General features: G+C 37.7%; 1 protein-coding gene across 4 annotated transcripts in view; it reads right to left on the bottom strand.

The window, feature by feature from the left end:
* Positions 1-408: 408 nt before the first annotated feature.
* igsf9bb (immunoglobulin superfamily, member 9Bb) overlaps positions 409-22,388 on the bottom strand; it is an 84,981-nt gene continuing 63,001 nt past the window's right edge. For 2 of the 4 annotated variants that reach the window (XM_056731707.1, XM_056731706.1), the window contains exons 15-21: positions 22,299-22,383; positions 20,972-21,133; positions 20,751-20,796; positions 16,984-17,070; positions 10,521-12,164; positions 7,683-7,810; positions 409-7,004 (exon numbers count right to left, since the gene is read on the bottom strand). In XM_056731707.1, the coding sequence (XP_056587685.1) occupies positions 6,790-7,004; positions 7,683-7,810; positions 10,521-12,164; positions 16,984-17,070; positions 20,751-20,796; positions 20,972-21,133; positions 22,299-22,383 (2,367 nt within the window). In that variant the 3' untranslated portion in view covers positions 409-6,789. Of the gene's footprint in view, positions 7,005-7,679; positions 7,811-9,507; positions 9,554-10,520; positions 12,165-16,983; positions 17,071-20,750; positions 20,797-20,971; positions 21,134-22,298; positions 22,384-22,388 lie in introns of those variants that run through there. The other 2 variants (XM_056731709.1, XM_056731708.1) reach the window with 2 other exon arrangements.

Consider the following 22,388-nt stretch of genomic DNA (forward strand, 5'->3'; position numbering starts at 1 on the left):
GCATTAAAGATCCCTGCAGTTATCAAGAAAACTATAAATGTGTATGATATGAGAAAAGTATAGGAAAGTACACCCTTAACTGTGTTCAATATTTTAGATATTTTTACTGGTAAAAAGTTAACTCACTTGTGTCATGTACTCATCCTCATGCCCCTCCAACCATGTTATTGATAGGCAAAATGGAAGATATTTTTATAAAAAAATGAAGATGGTAATTAATACTGCCAAGCATGAAAAAGGAGAAATTTGTGTTTGAAAATATTTGTTTGAGGAACATGAGCAACAGAAGGAATAGTAAAAGATTGGACCAACATGAGGGTAAGTAAATAACAAAACTTTCATTCTTGGTGAACAATTCATTTTTATATTTATAAATGTTAGAAATATTAAATCATTTGAGAAGTCAAATAAAAAACAGTAAACGTTTATTTATGAAGACAAAAATTACACAAAATTTCCTGTGTTCTTGTGTTTATGATCTCAGATTACAATACAATTCAGTGTTGTATGCAAATGTTAAATTCAGCTAACTCTCTGTGCAGGCAAATGTTGACAGTGTACAGCATATGGATTGAAACAAAAAATAAGTAATAACATATTATTGTCAGTTGATTGACTCTGAATGTTTATGATGTAGTGTGACGTGCAAATCTGCAAATCATTCTATAAAACCAATTCAAAAGAGACAGTGATGGTGCAAATCTTTTACATCGGTACAACCTGAATTTTGAGGTTACCATTTTAAGTTAACAGTGTTGTTCTACAATAAACACAAGCAGGGAAAATGCATGAAAACAGACCTCATAAACAGCCCAAATGTTGATCGCTAGCACTACAATAGATGCAATGATTGGAAACTAAATTGACAGCCAAATATAAAAAATGCCCAACATATTTTGCATTGTAGCTATAATAACCTCCTAAAGACCTAATTTATTTTCATAACCAGTTCTGTATTTTCTAAGCCTTATAGGTTTTTGGTAGCACATTCATGTAGCATGACGTATGAATTTTCTCACTCGAGTTTACAACTTCTACAGGAAATTTTGTTCAGTGGTGAGAAACGTCTGGTCTGGACCACAAAACAGATCAGCAATAGCACCAAGTCATGATATGTTAAATGGTATGGCTGCTTACACACCACACTGAGGTCTATAGAAAAGGTTACTGTGATTGTTAGAATACCTACTAGAAAAGCGGTTTGCATCATCTGCTAGTTTGCTAATCACCACACCTCGCTACCATGAGCCTCTAACAGCAGAAAGAACATATATATCTCCATAAACAAGACAGCTAACTCTGAACATATCTTCTTCGTTTTTCTCGCAGTAAAAAATTAAAGATCCCCCAATTTTCCTTCATTACGTAACTATAAATATCTGTTTATTTATACATAGAGTACACTGTCAAAATATTTCTACTGGTTCAGTCTGTCGACTATAAGAATACAGAATACATATATCTTGGACTGTGCTGCTATACATATTGGAGGTGTATACAACCCAACCCCTGCTACATACCACCAAACGCCATTGTAGTCATGAGACACAAGACGCAGAGATCTTGTATGGATCGGCCAAACAGCACTGTAGCTAGACAACGTCATGATAGTTTAGAACGTAAAGAAAGAACTCTTTGCAGGTATATTGAACTGCATGTAAGACATGCATCACACAGACACAATCAATATTCATGTTACAAGTCTGTGTATAATGTGCACAGTTCTGTTGTGTGACAGACGTCTGCCAAAATTATGATGCACACCGACAGTCAATGTATTCCACATAGCCCACATGTTCATATTATATAATCAAATGTCTATTTCGGAAAAGAAAAAAAAGAGCGAATATGACCGTAATGAATCATGTTTTAAATAATATTCCGAACATGCACCTACAATTCTCCTAAAAATGAAATCAAAATGTAACAAATGAGCAGAAACTTCACTTTAATATAAGCACCTTATTTAATTGTCAGCGGTTGCAATCCAAGTAAACAAGGCATGAGAGAATATGTTTGTATTGCTTAAACTAGAGATGTGGGTCACAAGGAAATGGACACAGAAAATCTCAGAAGATAACACCATCCACTTTGGTTTGCAATTCTAATAGCACGTGTAACATTAAATCGCTCTATTTTATTTTATCCCGACTGTAACAGTTGTGTCATTCACATTATAGATCATTGAAAGTGAAGGCTTGCTACGTGTTTGTATAGACCACTGAGACAGACCATTTTGTGACTCATCCATCAACAGCCACAATGTACCACATATTCTCATATACAAAAAATATATATTGCACAATTTGCACTCTATATTTACACCTTGTGGTTGTTATATGTGTGTGTCTGCTGTGGAGCTGGTATCCTGATAATCTGTTTTCTAGGCCATGTGAGGACATAACCTCCGCATACTCTCATCCTATCCATTGTGCTGATTCATTCCCTCTCCTCTCTCTCTCTCTCTCTCTCTCTCTCTCTCTGTGGAGTATACCAAAACTATGAGCAGCATGTTAATTCTTATGCTTTTTGTATCCCTGATGTACTTAAAGAGGTTATATTTTGAGAGGTTAACTTGTACATTAGTTTGTTTAACAAATGGGGTCAGCTGTAGATTTGCACATGGCTATATCATTTGTCATAAATAAACACTTTCGCTTTCTAGTCTTTGAGATTCTGATAAAGCCACTATCACTAACTTAGACTATTTGATTTGGTAATGCTTAAATATGTTGAATGCGCAATGTATTTAGTTGGTGTCACCTTTACTTTAAATATGACAGGGAGTTAATGTCATCGTTCTATTCAGCTGCCATACATTATGCGTTTTCATGGCACTGTTTCATCATTAGAGTGAATAATAACGTTATTTAGACTTAATGGTGTTAAAACCTCTGTTAAATGGTGCCTTGGAGAGGTTGAGTTGGCAGTTTTCTTTCTGGAATACCCTTTCATGTCTGATGCATTATAAATTGTTGAGGAAAAATAAACTATTAACAAAAAAGCTTTTTTTAAGAATGAAAGAAAAGAAGAAAGTCACAACGTCTCTTTGCACCCATGCTGTGATTACATAACATTCAGCAAAATCATGCTAAAAAGATAATAAATACAAAATCTATTCACTACTCATTATGTAATCATGTGTCTAATACAACAAAGGTTAGCCTTACAAAAGCCTAAGAACAATTTGACAGGTCTACACCTTCATCTGAAATATTGAGGCTGTCCTGCTCTGACTGGATATAAACATTGTGTTGTTGAATTTACAACCTGTAACATCATCTGCAACAAAATAATCTATGGATCGTCTAAAAACCGTTTACTTATGTGTAGAGCTTCATTCTTTCCATAAAGATGTAATATTTAAATACTAGCCAAGTTTGATGTAAACATATAAAAAATGTTTTATCGGAAACAAATGAAAAGATCAAAAACTGCAAAATGTTCATAAACAAAGGAACAAAACAAAGAATCCAAGATTTTCTAAGATGTTTTTATTAAAAATGATGCACCTCAAAAATGATTTGTAATGATAAATGTGTATCTTGAGATGTATTGATGAAAGTAACATTACATTTAATCCATGTGTAGATATAAATGACATAAAATTGGTAGAGTAAAATAAATAATGCAAATAATGTTTGAATGAATCTCTACCACGGCTATAATGCTACCGAAATATAAAGGTTCATTTCATCAAGCTCAAGAATCTTACAAAGAACCTCATCTTACATCGCCTATGAGCCGTGTCAATTTAGCATTAATTTACCGCCCCAAATCCCAAAAACAGCTCTTTAAAAATAGCTAATCTGTTTAACAGTTGATGCTACAGGTTCAAAACTGAAAGTCACCCGAATTTGAGCTAGACTGGTATCTTTTCAACCTGTAAGACATAGTAAACTGTTCTCTGTTGGTTCTTTAATAGAAACTGACAAAAGAATTGTTAAACTTGCAAATTCAAAGTGAAAGTGAATGCGAGACGGACCGATACATTTACATCAAGTAAAGCTCTCTTGGCTCAAAAATGCTCTCATGCATCTCAACCCTCGTGAAAAAGTAACAGACGGGTAGCGATAGAAAACTGAATCCAAAATATGACAATATGTTTTATATCAATATAGTCTGTTGCGTGCATATATTGGCCAATTTATTCAAAATTACTAAAATTTTATAATACATTGTGCAATATATGCTATTATATTATATACAGTTTCAAATATTACAGTACATTCCTAGCATTTTGGATGTTCATTTTGATATTACTCTTTCGTATGAAGGCGTCAAATAAAAAAGGAACACGATATTAAGGTAATTAAATAGTTGTATATCTTTTAGAAAGCACCATATTTGACAATTGCCAAGTGAAATGGATCAAAAATACTTTAAGAACATCTCTGAACTGAACACAATGATCAGTCGCATCTTTCTATCTAACAGCGTGTTGTCACACACACAAAGTACCTAACTTCAGTAGGTACATCTCATTTTATCGGATAAGTTATTTGAATTACAAATGAAAATACAATTGAAAATAAACAATCTTTGCTCGAAATGTAAAGCCATTAACATAACACTACACACAACTGGTTGGAGGATCTCAACAGCTCTCATACCACAATCCTAAATATAAACACACTCAGAATCTCTTAAAGCTGAAAATGGATTATCACTTTTTGAAAATCAAATCACTTGATCCAAGGCAATTTCTCTTTATTATGATGCCTAACAAGGAGCACTTAAAGCGCTGTTCTTACACAAGCGGAGATTACAGTACATCCTGACTGTAACAAAACATAATCAACAACAAATGAAACCGCATCTTCATCGCATGCGAGTTCTGAACTCTAATCGAGATATGATGTCACTTCCCTTTAACAACTGGTTCTTCCACTTCTAAATTCTAAGAACATAAACGCGGACTGATATTGGCTAACGTTCAGCAAGTCAAGTATGAATGTTTGTATCGACTGATGACATCACAAGACGCCGCAGCAGACAGCGGAAGGCTTATCAATAACAGATGCAGGATGGTGTTGAAATCCTAAAACATCAAATACTGAGGTGTTCAGGAGATAAGCAGCAGCCATTATCTGCTGGAAGATCGGACAAATGACATAAAGAAATATTAAGTACAGTCTGAAGACTTTTGATAGCACCTTATGCAGGCTTTAAAAATGCCTTGAATGTGGAGATTGGCCATTGGGAGGGGCTTAGCCATGAACCACGCACTCTAAACCCATAATCTCCTTTTTTAAGATTATATTATACCGAATTTATATATACCATTCAGCGATTTCGCGAGCATTTCTAGACAATTCAAATCTAAAAGCCCACCACTGAGCTAAAAGCACATCTGTACGAGTGATGAGACACAGATCATGCCACTGGTCACCTGACGGCCGTAACATCCTCCTTAGCACACTACATGTATATTTGCCCAGTTACGTCTGGTAAAACAGTGAAAATACATGTCAATCTGTAGAAAAGAAGCACCGTTGGATGAAAGAAACACAATAGAAACCTTTGGCCACTGGGATTAGCCCTCTCATCCCAAAGAGGGTCCACCCGAGGGTCTTCAAAGAGTAGAGAAACAGGTGCTGGGTTGCTGTTTCTGGTTGAACCAAAAAACCAAAGGCTCTAAAATGGCCTACAAAGGCAGTAAATTTAATCTTTTTGTTCAATCAAACGCAAACAAATGTAACAGGAACAAGCATTCAGAAGCCCTATTAAGGCCGACATGCCTTTCTTAATGTCAGGGGGGCATCGCATGTTGATGACAAAAATACTATAGTATATTATGGCACAAAACCCTATCCTCCTCATAGTACAGTACACTTATTGTCTATAGATTAAGGAAGCTGTCGTATTTTTGGCATTACTATAGTACTTTGTGAATAGGGCTGGGTAACCAAGAGAAGTGTGTTTGGCTAGAAAGATGTCACAGCACCAAGGTTTTGCTCCAGTGCAAATTTGTGTTGAAAAGATTTTAAAGAATACAGCAGCATGTACATGATATACATGTTTATAACAAGATCAGTACAATAATAAATCATTTTTTAATGGTTTCTCTAATGGCTGCAACCCTATCTCTTTCATAACTGCAACCTGAACAGAATCGTTGTGCTTTGTAAAAGAGTATTTCAATATTTCCTCAAATAAGAAAACTGTTGTCATTTCATTATACAGTATTCTTTGAGGGAGCAAATAGACAGAGTGTTAGTGTGTGAGTAGAGAACAACGCAACATGTTTATGTCATGTCATGATGCCTTATAAACATCGATAATGCAATGAATGCAAATTCATTTCTAGATCAACATCAATCGTTCATGCAAATTATGTTGAAGATATGCATTGTGGTATATATACATATATATATATATGTATATATATATATATATATATATATATATATAAACACAACAAAAAAACAACAACGTGTTTGTCAGCACTATTAGGTAAATCTGAGGTATATCCAGTCTAACTTTGAGAACCTTGTGAGATATAATTGAGACGGCCTGCAGAATGAAAGAGAGGCTTGACAACCATGTGTTGAGAAACTAAATCCCAAAGATAAGCTAAAGCTGCTGAAAATGACCAATTCAAGGTAAATGTACAGAAGCAAAACCTTGCGATGTTTGCAACCAGCATTACGTTGTGACACGGTAAGTGTAAAGGAACAGAGAAGAGGAAAAACCATTGAAGTCAGGTGTGAATGGGTTGGGTGAGCTGAGCAAAGGTTGAAGGAGCTCAGAGTTTGGGGAGAGTGTGGCCTGTTCTCTGTTTGGACTTTAAAGAAGAGTGGCATGGTCTGGGTCTGCAGTGTCCATGCTTGCCAAAATGGCCTTCTGGTCTTCTCGGGCTGGGCGACGGTACAGCAGAGCGGAGAAGCGGGTGTACGGGTCCTGGCGGGTCAACTTTTTCTTTTTCTTGCGGAGGTAGAGAGCTTCTTCTGGCTGGAGGACCTGAGAGGTGTGGGGCTGCTGGGTCTGAGAGGCGGGCACAACTGTTTACAGAAAGCAGACAAGATACATGACCGTTTGAACTAGGAAATGTGTTTAAGGAATAAAACATTTAAAATGTGTGAACTGCTTCTTTCCTAAATCTTCCACTGTACAGCTTAAAGGCCCAAAGTGTAATTTTTTGGAGTATCTCTTGAGATAAATGTAATATAATATACATAATCTATGTCTCCAGAGGTGTACAAAGACCTTAAATAATGAAGCGTTATGTATTTAATAACCTTAGAATGAGCTATTTCTATCTACATACACTGCAGGTCCACTTACATTCGCCATGTTCTTTCTACAGTAGCCCTAAACGTATAAACTACTCTACAGAGCGTTTTTCGTAAATACGTTATCTCCTTTAGCAAAGAAGCGAAAACGTGACGACATCTTAGTCTTGCATCAGCCACCGCAGTGCTTTTAAGGGGCGGGGCGTGGTGAGCTGTTGGTTGCAACTAGTTGCTGGTAAGATTCATTTTCCCAAAATGAAAATTCTTTCATAATTTACTTATCATTATGTCATTTCAAACCTGTATGACTTTCTTCTGCAGAACACAAAATACGATATCTTAAAGAACTTCATAAACAAGTCGTATTCATCCGGGATGGCATGAGGGTGAGTAAATTAACGTTTCCTTTCTCAATTGATGAAATTTAGTGCGTGGATTGATCCTCACCCATATTGTGTCTGCTCTTGGAGTTGTTATTGTTGATTCCCACTTTCTTGGCTTTTTTCACTCGTTGATATCTGAGTGCTTCTATCCTCTCAGACCCTGCAGAGCCACTTGGTGCACCTCGACGTTTTCTGTGCAGGGGGCAAAAAGAGGCTGTGTGTTAAACTGGTTGTAGAAGTGACAGCATAGCCTTGCTCAAATTACTGCTTAAGAAGGCTGCTAACTCACATGACATATGAATCCATTACACTTGGTCTGGACCAGGCAGTTTATTTAGAATGATAAATACAGTGCAAATGTTTTTTGAGTGGAAAGGAAAGTTTACTTAGTTTGTGTATATTTTCCACCCCCTCAAAAATTATATGTAGCTGCAAACGTCATCAAAAATGAGTCAAATTTACACACCAGAAATGTAAATATTTGTCAGATTGTATCATATAATAATAAGAAAGATAGTTTGTTTGTATACAGTACCTCAATATGGCAACAATTTGTATCTGTTTAGAGAGAAATTTTGAGAAATCATGACATAGATTGGCGTAATTCCATACCGTAATGCATAATACTGTAAAATACGGTAGTTTTAGGTAATTTTTACAAAATACTTTTCTAATGAAAGTAAATGCATTCTTAGAAACTTTTAAGTAGTATGTAAAGTCTTCCCATCCAAATACAGTATGGAGGCACTTAAACCGGCAGCCAGCATACTTACACACACATACATCACACACACACAGCTCTCATGAGGCACGATATTATAACAGAAATAGCATTATAGTGGAGCCGTCCTTCTGCTGAGGCTGCCGAGAGAAATTAAAGGCCATTAGTAGAGGGGGAAAATCACAGCTCAGCGACAAAGCATTGTCAGAAATGTGCTCATAGACATGAATACTGTCTACAATGGGCTTCACCATGCTGACAGGGGGAGAGATGGCGGGAGGGGGAAATGGCTACTTGGGAACAGTCACATAATGAAAAAGAAAACAAAGCACTCGGACAACAAATGTAACAAGAATTTAATCGGATATTCGTTGGATTTTCAACTGAAGAGCAATATTTAGCAATGGCATGCATGGCAGTTTGCACATGGAACATAACTTTAAAGGGGAATACTCTGGAAAAGCACTTCATCAGGTGAAAGGATTGTTTCCCGGTGCCAATAAAACGTTCTCCATCGTACAAGAAGTGCATCAAGTGTTTTGGAAGAAAACTTGCTCTGTATGATTGTGAAATGTGAAGTGTTCTGCAGTCCAAACGTACAAGTGCAGTTTTTTGAATACATTGTGATTAAGCTAGATCAACGTTGATAATACAATAAAAGTGCAAACATTTTTGTAAAGGTGTCTTTAGTAGGTCCATGGGGGCTATCACTTGAATTGGTTTCAAGGAATAAAGAGCATGCAACTGATTCTCCTGCTTGAGACAGCCCCTAATGATTGATTTTATACATCTAGGTTAAGCTAAAACCTACGCCCACAGCGAGTATTTACAATATAAATAATTTACTATGATTTTTTTTAACTGAACGTTCTACCCTAATATTAAACCATAAGTACTCATATTGCGTCTCAAGCATGAGGTTGTGTTGACCAAATGATATATGCTGGATTTTCTAATCAATAACTGGCAAACTTTCATATGCATACTAAGACCAGAATGCATATAGGCTTCAAGACTGCAGAACTAAAATGTTTGGCTACCTCAAAAGAAAGATAAATTAAAAGAAAAGAAAAGCAAGACCCAAAGACTTGTATTCCCCTTTAAAGGAACGAGGTGAATAAAAGCCCCACCTGCTGCCCCCCCTTTCAGACATGGATCCAACCCTTACCTATTGCGGTGTAGAGGACCTGGTCACAACAACGCTGCCCAGATAGCTGAGATCAATCAAAAACAAAGCAGGTAAGACTCGAGGAGTCATCAAGATTGACCAAATGTCCTATTTAAGATGATGACGACATTGCGACAGATGAGAGCAGACAATCCCTGCAACGCGATTCGCCCAACAAGCCTCCCCCTGGCAGTCAGAGCTGGGGTGTCCTGGGTGACAGGAGGCGGGAGAGAGGGGGGAGTGTGGAAAAGGCAATCATGCGGTCAGGTTACTTTGGAACAGAAGAGGAGCCCTGTGCCTGCTGTGCTGGACACACAAACCTCATCCTCCACATCACTGATTCTGTAAGTAATCCTAAAAAGCCTGGAGTTAGTCAAACAGTGGGCTTCATTTGGACTGGGATTGGTCAATTGGATTGCACATGTGGGGTTCCTCCTGTTGGGTGAAAGCCAGGGTAAAGCATGACAGTGAATGGAACGGCTGAGATCCTGTGGTGGAGTCCCTCTGATTCCAGGCTTTTTAGGGGCTTCGTCATTGCTTTTTCAATTGACTTAAAATGAAAGTTCCCCAGATACGTAGCCCTAAAAGGTCTGTCACCATGTCTGTGAAGCAAATAATTCATCAAGTCTCGACTTGGCAACCGTCACTCCGCGATCACTTTTCATCTAAGACAAGTGCCTTAAAGTGCTTCACAGACCTTATGAATGAAATTGGATGTTTGACATGAAAAGCAGAATTAGAGAACTATAGCACAACTTGTCTTTGTAGAAAATGGATTTGAATGGTTTGAAATAATGCAAAGCATCTGGGGCAGTGTATATTTATGAAAGCATGAGTTTTAACATTGTTTCGAATAAATTTAAGGCAAGCAGCAAACTGCAGCTTTAGACAAAAATTAAATAAAGATTTGTGGATATTGCTGCACTGAGACCCCAGAAAGGTTCTGGATGTCACAAGTAGGCCAGATGGTACATGATCTATCGGTCCACACGCTATAAACCTTTTGCACCTACCCTGAAGCTGATAACTGTGGTGGAGAGGGTTCTGATGGTAGGATCTCCTCCTCAGTCCTCCTCTGGGTCGGCATCTGCACAAATATGTTGCTGCTTTCTACAGGAGGTGAAGGGGACTGTGACGGATAGCTTGCTGCTGAGGTGGCAAACGCCATGTGAGATCGGTAGTTGGGACTTGCCCTCCGGTTCCCCTGGCCTTGAGCAGGAGACGAGGAGGGGGAGGACCTCCTAGAGAAGCTGGCAGAAGATGGAGGTTGGAGGGTGATCTCAGACATCTCAGGAGGAATCGAGGGTTGAGCAACACTGGGGCGGGGCCTGGGTCGCACTACAATCTCTGGTGAGCCTTCGTGAGAGCTAATAGGGCTCTGAGTTAGAGGTGAGAGGCGGGATGGCTGGAGAACGACCATGCTAGGCTCCATCCTACGGGGCTGCCTAGGGCTAAGCCTGGGTCTCAGCTCGTACCACCGGGTGTCCAGGCTTCCGAATGAGCTCGGGCCAACCATGTGAGACACTGGGTCAGGGTAAGGCAATACCGGTACACCCATACCGTGGCTTGTGTGTCTTAGCTGCCCCAGACTCTGTGCCTCTTGCATAGGTAAACGCTTGGCTGGAAGGCCCTGAGGCTTGACCTTGCTGGGAGACTTGCCAGGGCGGCTCTTTGGGGCCTCCAGCTGCAGGATACCAGGGTAAGGAGATACCTGGAGGGTGGAGGGCTGGAGGGCACTAGGAGGAAGAACAAGAGGGGGAGGGAGGGGAGGTTCTGGGTGAAGGTGCAAAGGGTGTGGGGGTGGAAAAATAAAATGAGGGCCCTCTATTGTGGCAAAGGAGAATTCGGGTCGTTGCCAGATGTCTGGAGAGCGTGAGGAGGAAGGGTGCGCCAGGGGAAGGGTGTAGCCAGAGACTGCATAATGCTGAATTTCTCCCTCACCGATTTCCTCTGGGATGGTAGGATGTCCAAAGCGGCCATCCAAGTGATAAGGGGGTGATGACATTACTGAGCTGAGGGGGCTGGTTTCGGGCATGTAGAAGGGTGGTGGAGGCTCAGGTTCCCCTGGACTTCCCAAATAGCTGTAGAACTGGCCATGGGAAAAGGCTCGGAAGTGAGAAGCACCGCGAATCTGCCCTGTAGCCTGGAGTCGACTGGTCTCCATTATAGTCATGCCTTCCATGGGCCTCTGGAAGCGGGGACTGTAGGCCGGAGGCTGCAGGTAAGACTCCTGACTGGAGGAGATGGGGGAGATCTGATGGGGTCTGAGGGTGGCCATCATAGGTGGCATGGGCCCCGGATCGTCATTCTCCTCATCTGACTGTCGAAATTCAGGGTACAGGTCAGACTCCTCCACGAAGGGGAAGCCTTCGATGCGCCGTGCCTTAACCGGAGTCTCCGTATCTGTTGGTTCCATAACAAATCGACCATCTGGACCACGGCTGATCAATTCAATTGGCGTGGTGGCCTCCGCCTCGTGTTTAGAAACGCTGTATTTCTTGCTTATTATTGCTCTCTTGGTCTTCTTGTATAAGGACATCTCCTTCTCCTTCGCAGGACTTTGAGACACCTTCTTAGCTCGTAAACCCTCCTCCGAAGACTCTGAAGGTGGTCCCATGGAGCGGACACTTTCTGGACTTATCTTTCCAGAAGATGACCTATGAGAATAAGAGAAAAAGAATATGGTAAATAAGTGAATGATTTAACTTGATTTCTGTTCAGTGTAATGGCGTTTAAAAGTTTTGGACATGAATTTGGTGGTGTGCCACCGGTCATCCAAGATGCGCCTTTAGTTATCAAATAGTGGGAAAAAAGATGGGATTCAAAAACTACATTAAACAGACCCCCATTCACTTTGAAAGATTCTCATACAGTTGCATATGGACCCAAAGTGCTTAACATACCACATTATAATGTGTAAATGTAACCAAGCTCATTAGTTCAGTTAAAATCAAGAAGATGGAATCAAGAAAAACATGTTTCGAAGCAATGGTTTGGCAAGCAAGGGTGAGGTTTTAATCAATTGTACCTACTCAGTTCACCCAACAACCTCCAAATATGGCCACAGGTGAGAACCAGTACTATTTTGACTACTAAATAATTTCTAAGGTGTTTATTTACTAAAATCTTGCCAAATGTGACCTATGACTTTGATTACTTACAAGTTAATTTTTTATTACTTTGTAATACTAATTTTCAATTCAAAATAAAAACATCAATGCAGTTTTAATTAAGATAACCAACCCATAAGCGGGGGCGGTACTAGGGGAGGGCTAAGGAGGCTGAAGTCACAAATATTTCAGTAAAGCCCCATATGTTTTATTACTAGCCGTATACAAAAATCACCAAGCGGAGAGCAATGTTGTCGCGCATGCGTGTGGCTGCTTTTTATAAGTGTGGAGCTGCTAAAAATCCATTTGATTCTTCTCGTCTTCAAAACAAATGCGTCTCATGGTTGCTTAGCAATGGCAGACACCACCACAGCCAGAACTCCCAAGCACTTTGAAACAAAGAGAGAGTGGCGTGGCTCCCATTTTCCACATGTTTTTAGACACAAAATGTATTTTCAAACACATATATAGATGTCTCTGGGTTAAGCCCTAGAACCAGCCCACAAGTAAAGTTGATTTGCAGCATATAAGCCATTTATGTGCTTTGTAAGTTTATATAGTTTTTACTCTTCTTTCTGGACATATCTTGTCATAACTCATTCTTGTTAGGGCCTTATACTCAAAAGTCACCAAGGAATAGTATTTCTGACTCATGTTTTCTTGTTTAATACTAGTGTTGTCTCAACATGTATAGAATTTATTTACAGCACATATGTCATTTTAAGAATTGTTAAGAAACATTTGATGTCTTTATAATCATAGGAGGTGACTTTTTCCAAGACATTCAAGACAGAGACAGGGAAAGAGAGTATTCCTGTGAGTATACAATGAGAAATAACAAGTGTAGTCCAGAAAAGAAGAGAGAAAACCCAGTGAGGTCAGAGGCACCATACTTTATTAAGAATACAAATGTACTTGTGATGGCTGAAGCTTTGTTTTTGCTGAATCATGGCAGAAAAGGACTTTTGCCTGTAATGGCTGCAGCAACGGAGCTCAGTTTCCACGGCAACTGTCTATTGATGACCGCCATTCAGGTACATTGATGCTGTGTCTACTCTAAGCAACAACACAGTGCACTATCACGCATGCATCTCCCTAGCCAATCACAGGACACAATACAGACTCTTTAGCAAAATAAACTTCTCACAATTGTTTTCACAGGTCTTATTTATCTATAAACTGAAATCTATATACAATATACTATTTATCTACTATAAAATGAACTGCTTTTCTTTAGCGTAACTACTGAAATAAATGTTGACACAATAAAGACTTGTTTGTGCACAACAGTTTTTAAATGGAAAATGTATTTTGAATAATAACATTGATTATACATCAAAGGTTCAGTATTGTATAAACTGTAAATATTCTTATCAGCTGATCTTTTCTAGTATTTGTCCTGGTGAATGTTGCTTTAGGATAGCTGACAGATGTTACCATAACGTGTAGACCTACCAGAACGAGCTGCCTTTGTCTGGCTTTACCTGGCTATGAACACTTTCTTTTTAAATTATATTTTTTTCGACAAATTCAATTTTTATCTGAATCTATGTGAAATATTTACACAACAAATACGTTTTAATTCTGTAGTCAGAAGGATTGACCAGGCACAGTACCACAATTAATACAGCACATTAAATGCTCTTTTTGGCACATAATATCTCAATAAAATCTTAAGCTTCTTGTACCATATACTGCAAAGGCGATTCCAAATAACAACACAAAACTGCATTAGTGAGTCAGCTTCACAAGATAATAAAATACCTATAACTACAAGATTTTAATGTTTAAATCAACAAAGGAAACAATGAACAAACAATAAGCAGGAATCCCGGTCGTTGAACGGTTAGCCTCTGGTGTGTAGGGGTGTATTGGTGAAATACAGGCAGTGGTTCAGATGCTTTTGAGGGAGATATCTGAAATAAATAGTATGGGGTGGTTAAGGCCTATGACAAAGAGAGCAGGCCAGCCCCTTACAGCCTGTGTCGATCTTTTGTAATCTCATTGTAAACATCTTAAGAGGAAAAATGTATATATGCATTTTATATATAAAATCATAGCCTGTACATTACAAAATTTATTCAGACACCTAAAACATTTCTCACATTATCACAGTTTATAGCTTTTGCTATAGTTCAGAAAATGGTAATAAAATATAACAAGAACCAAACTGTGTGAGAACAAGTAATTGGAATAATGTCAGATAATTTTGTATGTAATGTTTTAGGTTATTATTTAAGTAGGCCTACACAATTAGATAAAACCAATTCTGTGGTGCAAAAAAGTTACATTAGCAAATAAAGAAAAACTACTGCTCGGGTCAAAGTGCCTGAATAATTTGGTCCCAAATTTTCATCGATTTTACTGATAATCCACTGTAAGAATTTTTTGGGGTATGATATGCCACAGTTGATTTAATTTTGCTATCCTCACAAAATGAGCTACATTGTCCTGTACCCAAATGTAATATCTGATGTCAAATGTTATATCTGGTGTCTGAATATTTTTTTGATTGACTGATATGAAATTGTATGCAGTGGTGGTCAACACTTTACATACGCCAATCAGAATCTGGAAAATTAAATATATGAGTTTTTTTTAAGTGCTGCCCTGAACAAGTTATTTCACTTAAGATGTGTTGATATAGAATAATAACTGAATTAATATATAAAAATGGCTCAAAAGATGCATACACCTGTTTTGTGAAAGTGTTTAAAGAGTTTCTTGATCCATTTTACTATCCACTGGTCTTCAGAAAATTCTACAGATAAACGCAATGATTTCTCTTCTGGACCCCTGTCCAGATTCTGCTAGATGTATGTAAACCTTTGACCAACCATTTGTAATAAGTTGACATATTGTTTATATACACTTTCATACATACATTTTCAATATACCTGACAGATTCCTTCTGAGAAACACAAAATAAGACTACTGCAAATGTACAATTAAACTGAATTGGGACCAGAGCTTTTAAGCATCAATAAGGACATAAAATCACCATGAACATATTCCAAAAGAGTCCTTTCAAATATTCTGAAGAAGCAGTAGCCAATTGGATGTCACAAAACTACAGAGCACTATACAGGACCATAGGACATATTATGGTGTTTTTGTAACTTGAAAGCTTGATAAGCAAAACCAAATGGCTTATAAACTTAAAAGCATTGCCCATTTATTGCGGTTGCAAGGAAATACCAGTCTTAAGAACTTCACCTTTTGTGTTTCACAGAGAAATTATGTCATTCAAGTATGGAAGGCTGGTTAATAAATAATAGTGTTTTTGTTCCGAGATAAATACTTCAAATATGAACCTGTGGAGGAAACACATATGGCAGAAAAGCAACACATCACCCAGTGAGACCCATCATGAGTGAGAAAATGCTGGGAAAGCTAAACTAAATAAAACTGAGAATCTAACACAACACGAGTGATCTCAATATGAAAGCCCAGGCATGTAATGGTTTAACTTGAGAGGATTATATCCCCTCTGTTAGTCAAAAACTTTATTATAAAGCTAACTATATAAAAATAATAGCTCAACTATATTTTTTCATATCAGTCTGCTTACTTTTCTATGCGTTATGAAAAGCTATTAATCAAATAAAGCGCTGTATCGCCCACTGCTGGACAGATCAAAATAAACCTAAGCGTCTACGAACTGTGGTTATCCCAGACAATCATTTTGTAGTAACGGAAGTATGTTCACAGTAAATATACTTATAATGGAAGCCTAAGAGACAAGCAGGCAGCTCTGTTAATGTAACATCCAACAAACTTTCTGAATGTTTGACAGCTCTATCTCTCTTTCTCTCTCTCAGTATATATTCACACACAGTACACAATGTAGGCTATATCAATATATGTATAATATTATATATAATGTATATAGTATATAACTGCATATCTATTAAACGTTCTGCATAGAGATTCATCACACTTCTACACTACTTCTGTTTTCTACTAAAATCTTGAAAGCAAACAAAAAATATTAAATCTTTAAATGATTGCTATTAATATTTCATGACCCTAAATGATAATAAAAAATGTTTTTTTACCGTTACATGCCCTTCTTGCACACAAGACTTCCATTAAGCACATTACTGAAAGCAGGTTTCCTATATACACAAAAGCCCATGTCTATAATTAGCTATTAAACAGACTGTGAATTTGAAATAGTTTTCCTAAGACGGGGCACAATTGAGCTGGGCATGGTAGTGCAGGTGGCAATGTCTTAAAATGTGGGGTCCCCTATGTGTACAGCGCATGGGTCAACAGCCTGCCAAAATAACCGTGCCCAGCAGCGTACATGAGATGCATGCGACATAAGGCAGTGCACACTGCTGAACTAGGTGCAGGCACTCACAGAGGACTGGAGGGCGAGGGCCTGTAGCTGCTCCTTTCCTGCCCTTCCCTGTAGGGTTCAATGCCAGGCAGTGGTGTAAGTGGACTCCTGCGGCAGGAAACACAGAGATGGGAGGGGTGGGGAGGGGTCACGGGAGGGATCGTGTTGGCCGTCAATGAGGTTGCTTTCCATAAAACCAACATATAGCAGGAAAAAGATCAGTGACATGGAGAGACACAGAAGTCTAACAAGAAGAAAGATGATCAAGATTAAGTGAACTGGATAGTTCCTCAAACTCCCTCATATTACAGTACACAGTTCATTGTACATCGCATTTTAAGACCCGTGGCATGTTGGGATGTTGTGGTTAGTATTTTTTTTTCCTAAGCTTCCTTGGTTTGGTATGAGGAGAATGGGGCTAGTTGTGGCAATATTTTCTCCATTAAATATTGCTCAGGGTAAGCTTACCTGCTCTCTCATGCTATATACAGTCACGGAAAAAAGGAAGAGACCACTCCAAAATAACTTTAACTTTATTTTTTATAGCTTCTGTCCTTACTTAAGTTAAATTATCATTTTTGTGTCATTACATGAACTATTGGCCACATTTATCCGGAATTTCAAATAAAAATGTTTTTTATTTGCATTTATTTGCAGAAAATTGAAATGGGACGAACTGGTCAAAATTAATTAAAAAGATGCAAAAAAGGTTCCTTTCATGTTTAAAACAATCAATTGAAATGTTTACATTTTATTTTAGGATCAGTTCAAAAATATATATATAATAAATGATGAAATAAGCCTGGTTTTTTTCACATTTTTCATGCATTTTTGCGTTCCCTTAGTCTTTTACATAACTGTTGGATGACACTCCTGGGGTTTGATTTTTTTTAATTCACTGGACTGGAAAAGCCACAATAGATGCAGAGATGCTGATAAAATGCTAAACTGGAGTGGTCTCTTAATTTTTTCCCCCAGCTATTACTGTAAAAATAAAGAAACCGAGTTACCGAATATTTTAAAACATAATCTGCAATACGAAGAGTACAGTATCACACTTTACATATTATATCATGAATAGTGAAAACTGCGCAACTATTGAATAGTAGACAAGACTGAAAAGTTCTGATGATCACTTTTAAGGGCACTAAAGTCAAAGACCCTTACAAAAAAGACAACTAAACACTCGATGAAAACTAAATTGTAGATAAAAACTAGATGTTCAAGCGTGGACACAGGCCATCTTAAAAGTGGAGACAGCACAACATGTCTATTTATGATTGTAAAGGGCCAGAAGATATTGCTTATGGACAAAGATAGCATTACTGTTGCACAATACTAGATAAGTATTCACAGTATTAATAGTTAAGTTCAACAATGACTGGATAACTCATCACTATTTTAAAATATTTTACCTTTTCCGAAATTGTATTGACATTCTCATGTCTAAAGTCTGTCTGAAGTCATTGGGTCAATGCCTACACTAATATTTCTAACTGACATCAAAATTTATATATGAATATAATTGTGCACTGAATCTCAAAGTAGTACTTAAAAGATCAAAGTTTTTTATCATCTATACTCTCACATCATGACCCAGGTTTTAATATATATTCTTGCCAGCTCCAGACTGATTTCCATCCCTACGGAAGAAAATAAATGATTTATCCAGATGAGACACCCTATTGCCTATGTATGAACCACCTTCTGAATTTGAGAGCTGTGCAGCAGCCTATTACTCTACATTCTGTTTTTAAAAAGTATGTTTTTTATCATGCCACCTCATTAAATAATCTGTCCTTATTTCCTTATGCATTTCACTTATAAACCAGTCCGTATACAATCTGTCTACAGTGACTATACAAGCAAACCATTGCTCTCTTTTTATTGGCTGTCTGTTGCCATGGGAACCCACAAGTAGCACATCAAAGGGTCACTTTGCAACCCCTCTCACAGTGTCAATGCTATTCTGCGCGGAGAACAACTGCTATGAAGACCGTTTTCAATCAGATCAGCTTTTTGTGTATCCACCCAGCAGTGGATGAAATCTCATTTTCTGTCCTCCTATCTTTACTCGATGGTTTTGCTTTGCATGTTTTTGGATGACAGTGACTCTTCAGATATACATTTGCACAGATGAAAGGCTGTACAGGTGGGATAGACCTTAGATGGAAAAGACATGTGCATATTACGCTAAATTCAGCATTCTCCGTCATTCAGAACAATACATCAGCATTAATAGACAAAACGATAAAGAAAAATGATAAAGAAAATTGGGAAATTTGGGACCCTGTCTCTCAAAACCAGTCTTAAGTTGAATAAATGTAATTTAGAGATAATAAGCAACACATTTTGAATTCCACCATTTATTTCATTATGATTTCAATCTTTTTTCATGTCTTTACTTAGTCAATATAAAAGAAATAAAGGTATTAAAGATATTAGATTTGCTCGGAATGTTCCTTATATAACATTTTTATTTAAGAGTAAATCACCAAAACTTACTTCCTTTATCTGGGTTTACACAGGCAGGATCAGAGTTTGTGGGAGAATATTGTACTTTTAATTAGTGAATAAGACCCAACGTTTTTATACTTCCCTAAGACTCAAATAATTTAAAAACAAATAAAATAATGCACTAGAAAGTGCAAATTAAGGTAAATCTATAAGATAAATATTATATTGTACATCATTTCAGAGTGATGCATATATGTTGCTAACATCCAAGTATAAGTATTATGTTCCACACGAAACAAACATCAATAATCTCTACTCTCTCTTTCACTTTTAAAACTTGTACACTTTTAAAGATAAAAGTGCTAAAACATGTTCTTTACAGGGATACCATAGAGGAACCTCTTTTGGTTCAGCAGAAGAACACTTCAGTTAAAGAAGCAAATGGAGATTTAGGCGGCATCCAGTGGTTAGGTTGTGAATTTCAACCAACGGCTCACTCCACAGCTCCCCCTTCCTTTCAAAGACTACAATGTTATCGTTTTCTCTTCTTTGCCGAAGGAGATAATATATTTATGAAACGTGCTTTGTAGAGCAGTTTGCCCGTTTAGGGCTTCTGTAAAAACAACACGGAGAGTTCCATGTAAGGGGACCCACTGTGTATCTAGATAAGTATACTGCAAAGATTTTTGTGAAACAGAAAATATCAGTGGATGTTAAAGGTTTCGTATGGAACCTGCAGCCCAAAATGGTTCTTCTATGACATTACATTTATTTCGAAGAGTGTAACTTTTTTGCTGCCCCTTGATTGTCTAGCTATTATTAAGTTTTTGTATTTTCTTCTATATTTCTGTCCAATGTTCATTCTTTGTAACCAAAAATGTTGTTTATGTCCTGTATAATCCGGAGAAGCATTCAAGAAAGTTTTTGTACACAATACTTGTACACATGACCATCAATCATTTTGAAGGCTTCAATAAATTGTTTGCCTTTGTTCGTCCACTTCACAATCACTTTACATCCATAAAATCCTGTCCTATCACTTTACTGTGCCTTTTCAAAAAAGGTCTGTCAGATGTCTACATTTATGTAGCAAGCCACAATCTAGGGCTGCTCGATTATAACAAAAATGATATCCACGATAATTGTCAATTTATACCCGGATTCAACTTAATAACAATACTTGCAATATGAAAAGTGTCACAATAATTGTTTTACCTTCATTATTATTTTTATAATTGTTGGAAGCCAAAATCGAACTAAATATCGACTACAAATATTTGCACAGCCCTACCACACCCTGCATCTAAATGAGAAGAACGAGATTTACTTACGGAGTCTCCACGCTTTTTCTACAATGTGTTATAGACAGAGGGGGATCTGTCAAAAAATAAAAACACAAAGAAAGAATAAATGTGATTACAGGAAATGCAGCATATGCATTTAATTCTCATTTCATACTCAATGATTAATGTCATTCAAACAGACCCAGTTCTTGATCCCTATATAAAGAAAGTGTATTGAGATACTGGAGGATAGTGTGGACTGTGCTGACCTCGTCTCCTCTTCAGTTTGCGTCGTCTCTGTTTGTTGACGAAGCAGCCCGCTAGTGTGCTAAAGAGGATTGCTGCTGCTAGGAAACAGATGGTGGCTACAATGCCTGCCACCACTGGCCGCGCCAGCCCCTCTTCTGGCACCTCAGGAGGGGGAAAATAGTCTGACAGACACAAACAGGCATTCAATCAGCATGCTCGCATCCACAATCTCTTGTTCAGCAAAACACAGAACTATAAGGCTGATTCTGAATGAGTCATTTCCAAAAAAAGCCAATCTTGGTTCACAAAGATATTCAAACTGAGATTAACAAAAATCCCAAAGTAAGAGTGGGATGCTTTGAGAAATGATGTTTATTTTGACTGAATGTTGACCGCAGAGTATAAACTGTTTATTTGGGTGATTTGGCAAATTGTAGGACTGTTTGTCAGTCAATAGAGAGTGGTAAGAGAACAGTCTCAACCCGCATGTCATTGCAACCGTATGATTCTCTTTCGACCTCCATTGTATGAACACAAACCCACTGAAACATTTCTCAAATATCTTATTTTGTGTTCCACAGATGAAAGAGTCACATACAAAAATGACATGAGGGTGAATCAACTATGACCGATTTTTTTCTGACCCTTTTACTGTGTTTACCTGATCAACAGGAACAGTGTTGAGGAAACCTTTTGAAACCAGTCAATCTTTGCATTTACGTATAGTGCTACTGTTAGTATATGTTGCACACTGCTCGTGGCGTTTTGTTAGTATTCATTCTTGAATCTTTAATCTTTATCTAACAGTGAATGATTTCCTTTACAATACAAAATATTTAATGAAACAAAATAAAGAGATAAAGGTCTTGTACAGTAGAGTGGCAATTTTCAGACTTAACATAAGACAGAACAGAACACAATCTCTGCTGTAAAATTCATCTTTTGATTTCCCAAACAATGAATGTTTATTCCTTTTGTAAAAAAACAGGTGATGTTCACAATAAAGTGATATTTTACCCCAAAATAAAAATTCTCTCAATTCTGTGAAAGTTAGTAACCGAACAGCAGAGGCACCCCTTCACTTCTATTGTATGGATATAAAACGAATGCAAGTAAATGGGTTTCGCTTAACAACCTTCTTCAAATGATATCTCTGCGTTATGCAGAAGAAAGAAAATCATACAGGTTTTGAGTAAATGAAAAAGTTCTGGGTGAACTATCACTTTAAAATCAGCAGATGGCAGCAGAGTCCTTTCAAACTATCACTAATCCAGAGTCAAGCGATCTAACCAACACATTGAAGAGAACATGTGACAGAACAGCAACACATTCAGTGGGACCACAGACCTGTGCTGGAGACTCCAACTACATTACTGGCCTCGCTGATGAGGTCATTCATAACTGCCATGACTTTGAACTCATACCAGGCCTCCTGTA

The sequence above is a fragment of the Triplophysa dalaica genome, chromosome 19 (assembly GCF_015846415.1).
Source record: "Triplophysa dalaica isolate WHDGS20190420 chromosome 19, ASM1584641v1, whole genome shotgun sequence".
In the NCBI taxonomy this organism is placed as follows: Eukaryota; Metazoa; Chordata; class Actinopteri; order Cypriniformes; family Nemacheilidae; genus Triplophysa; species Triplophysa dalaica.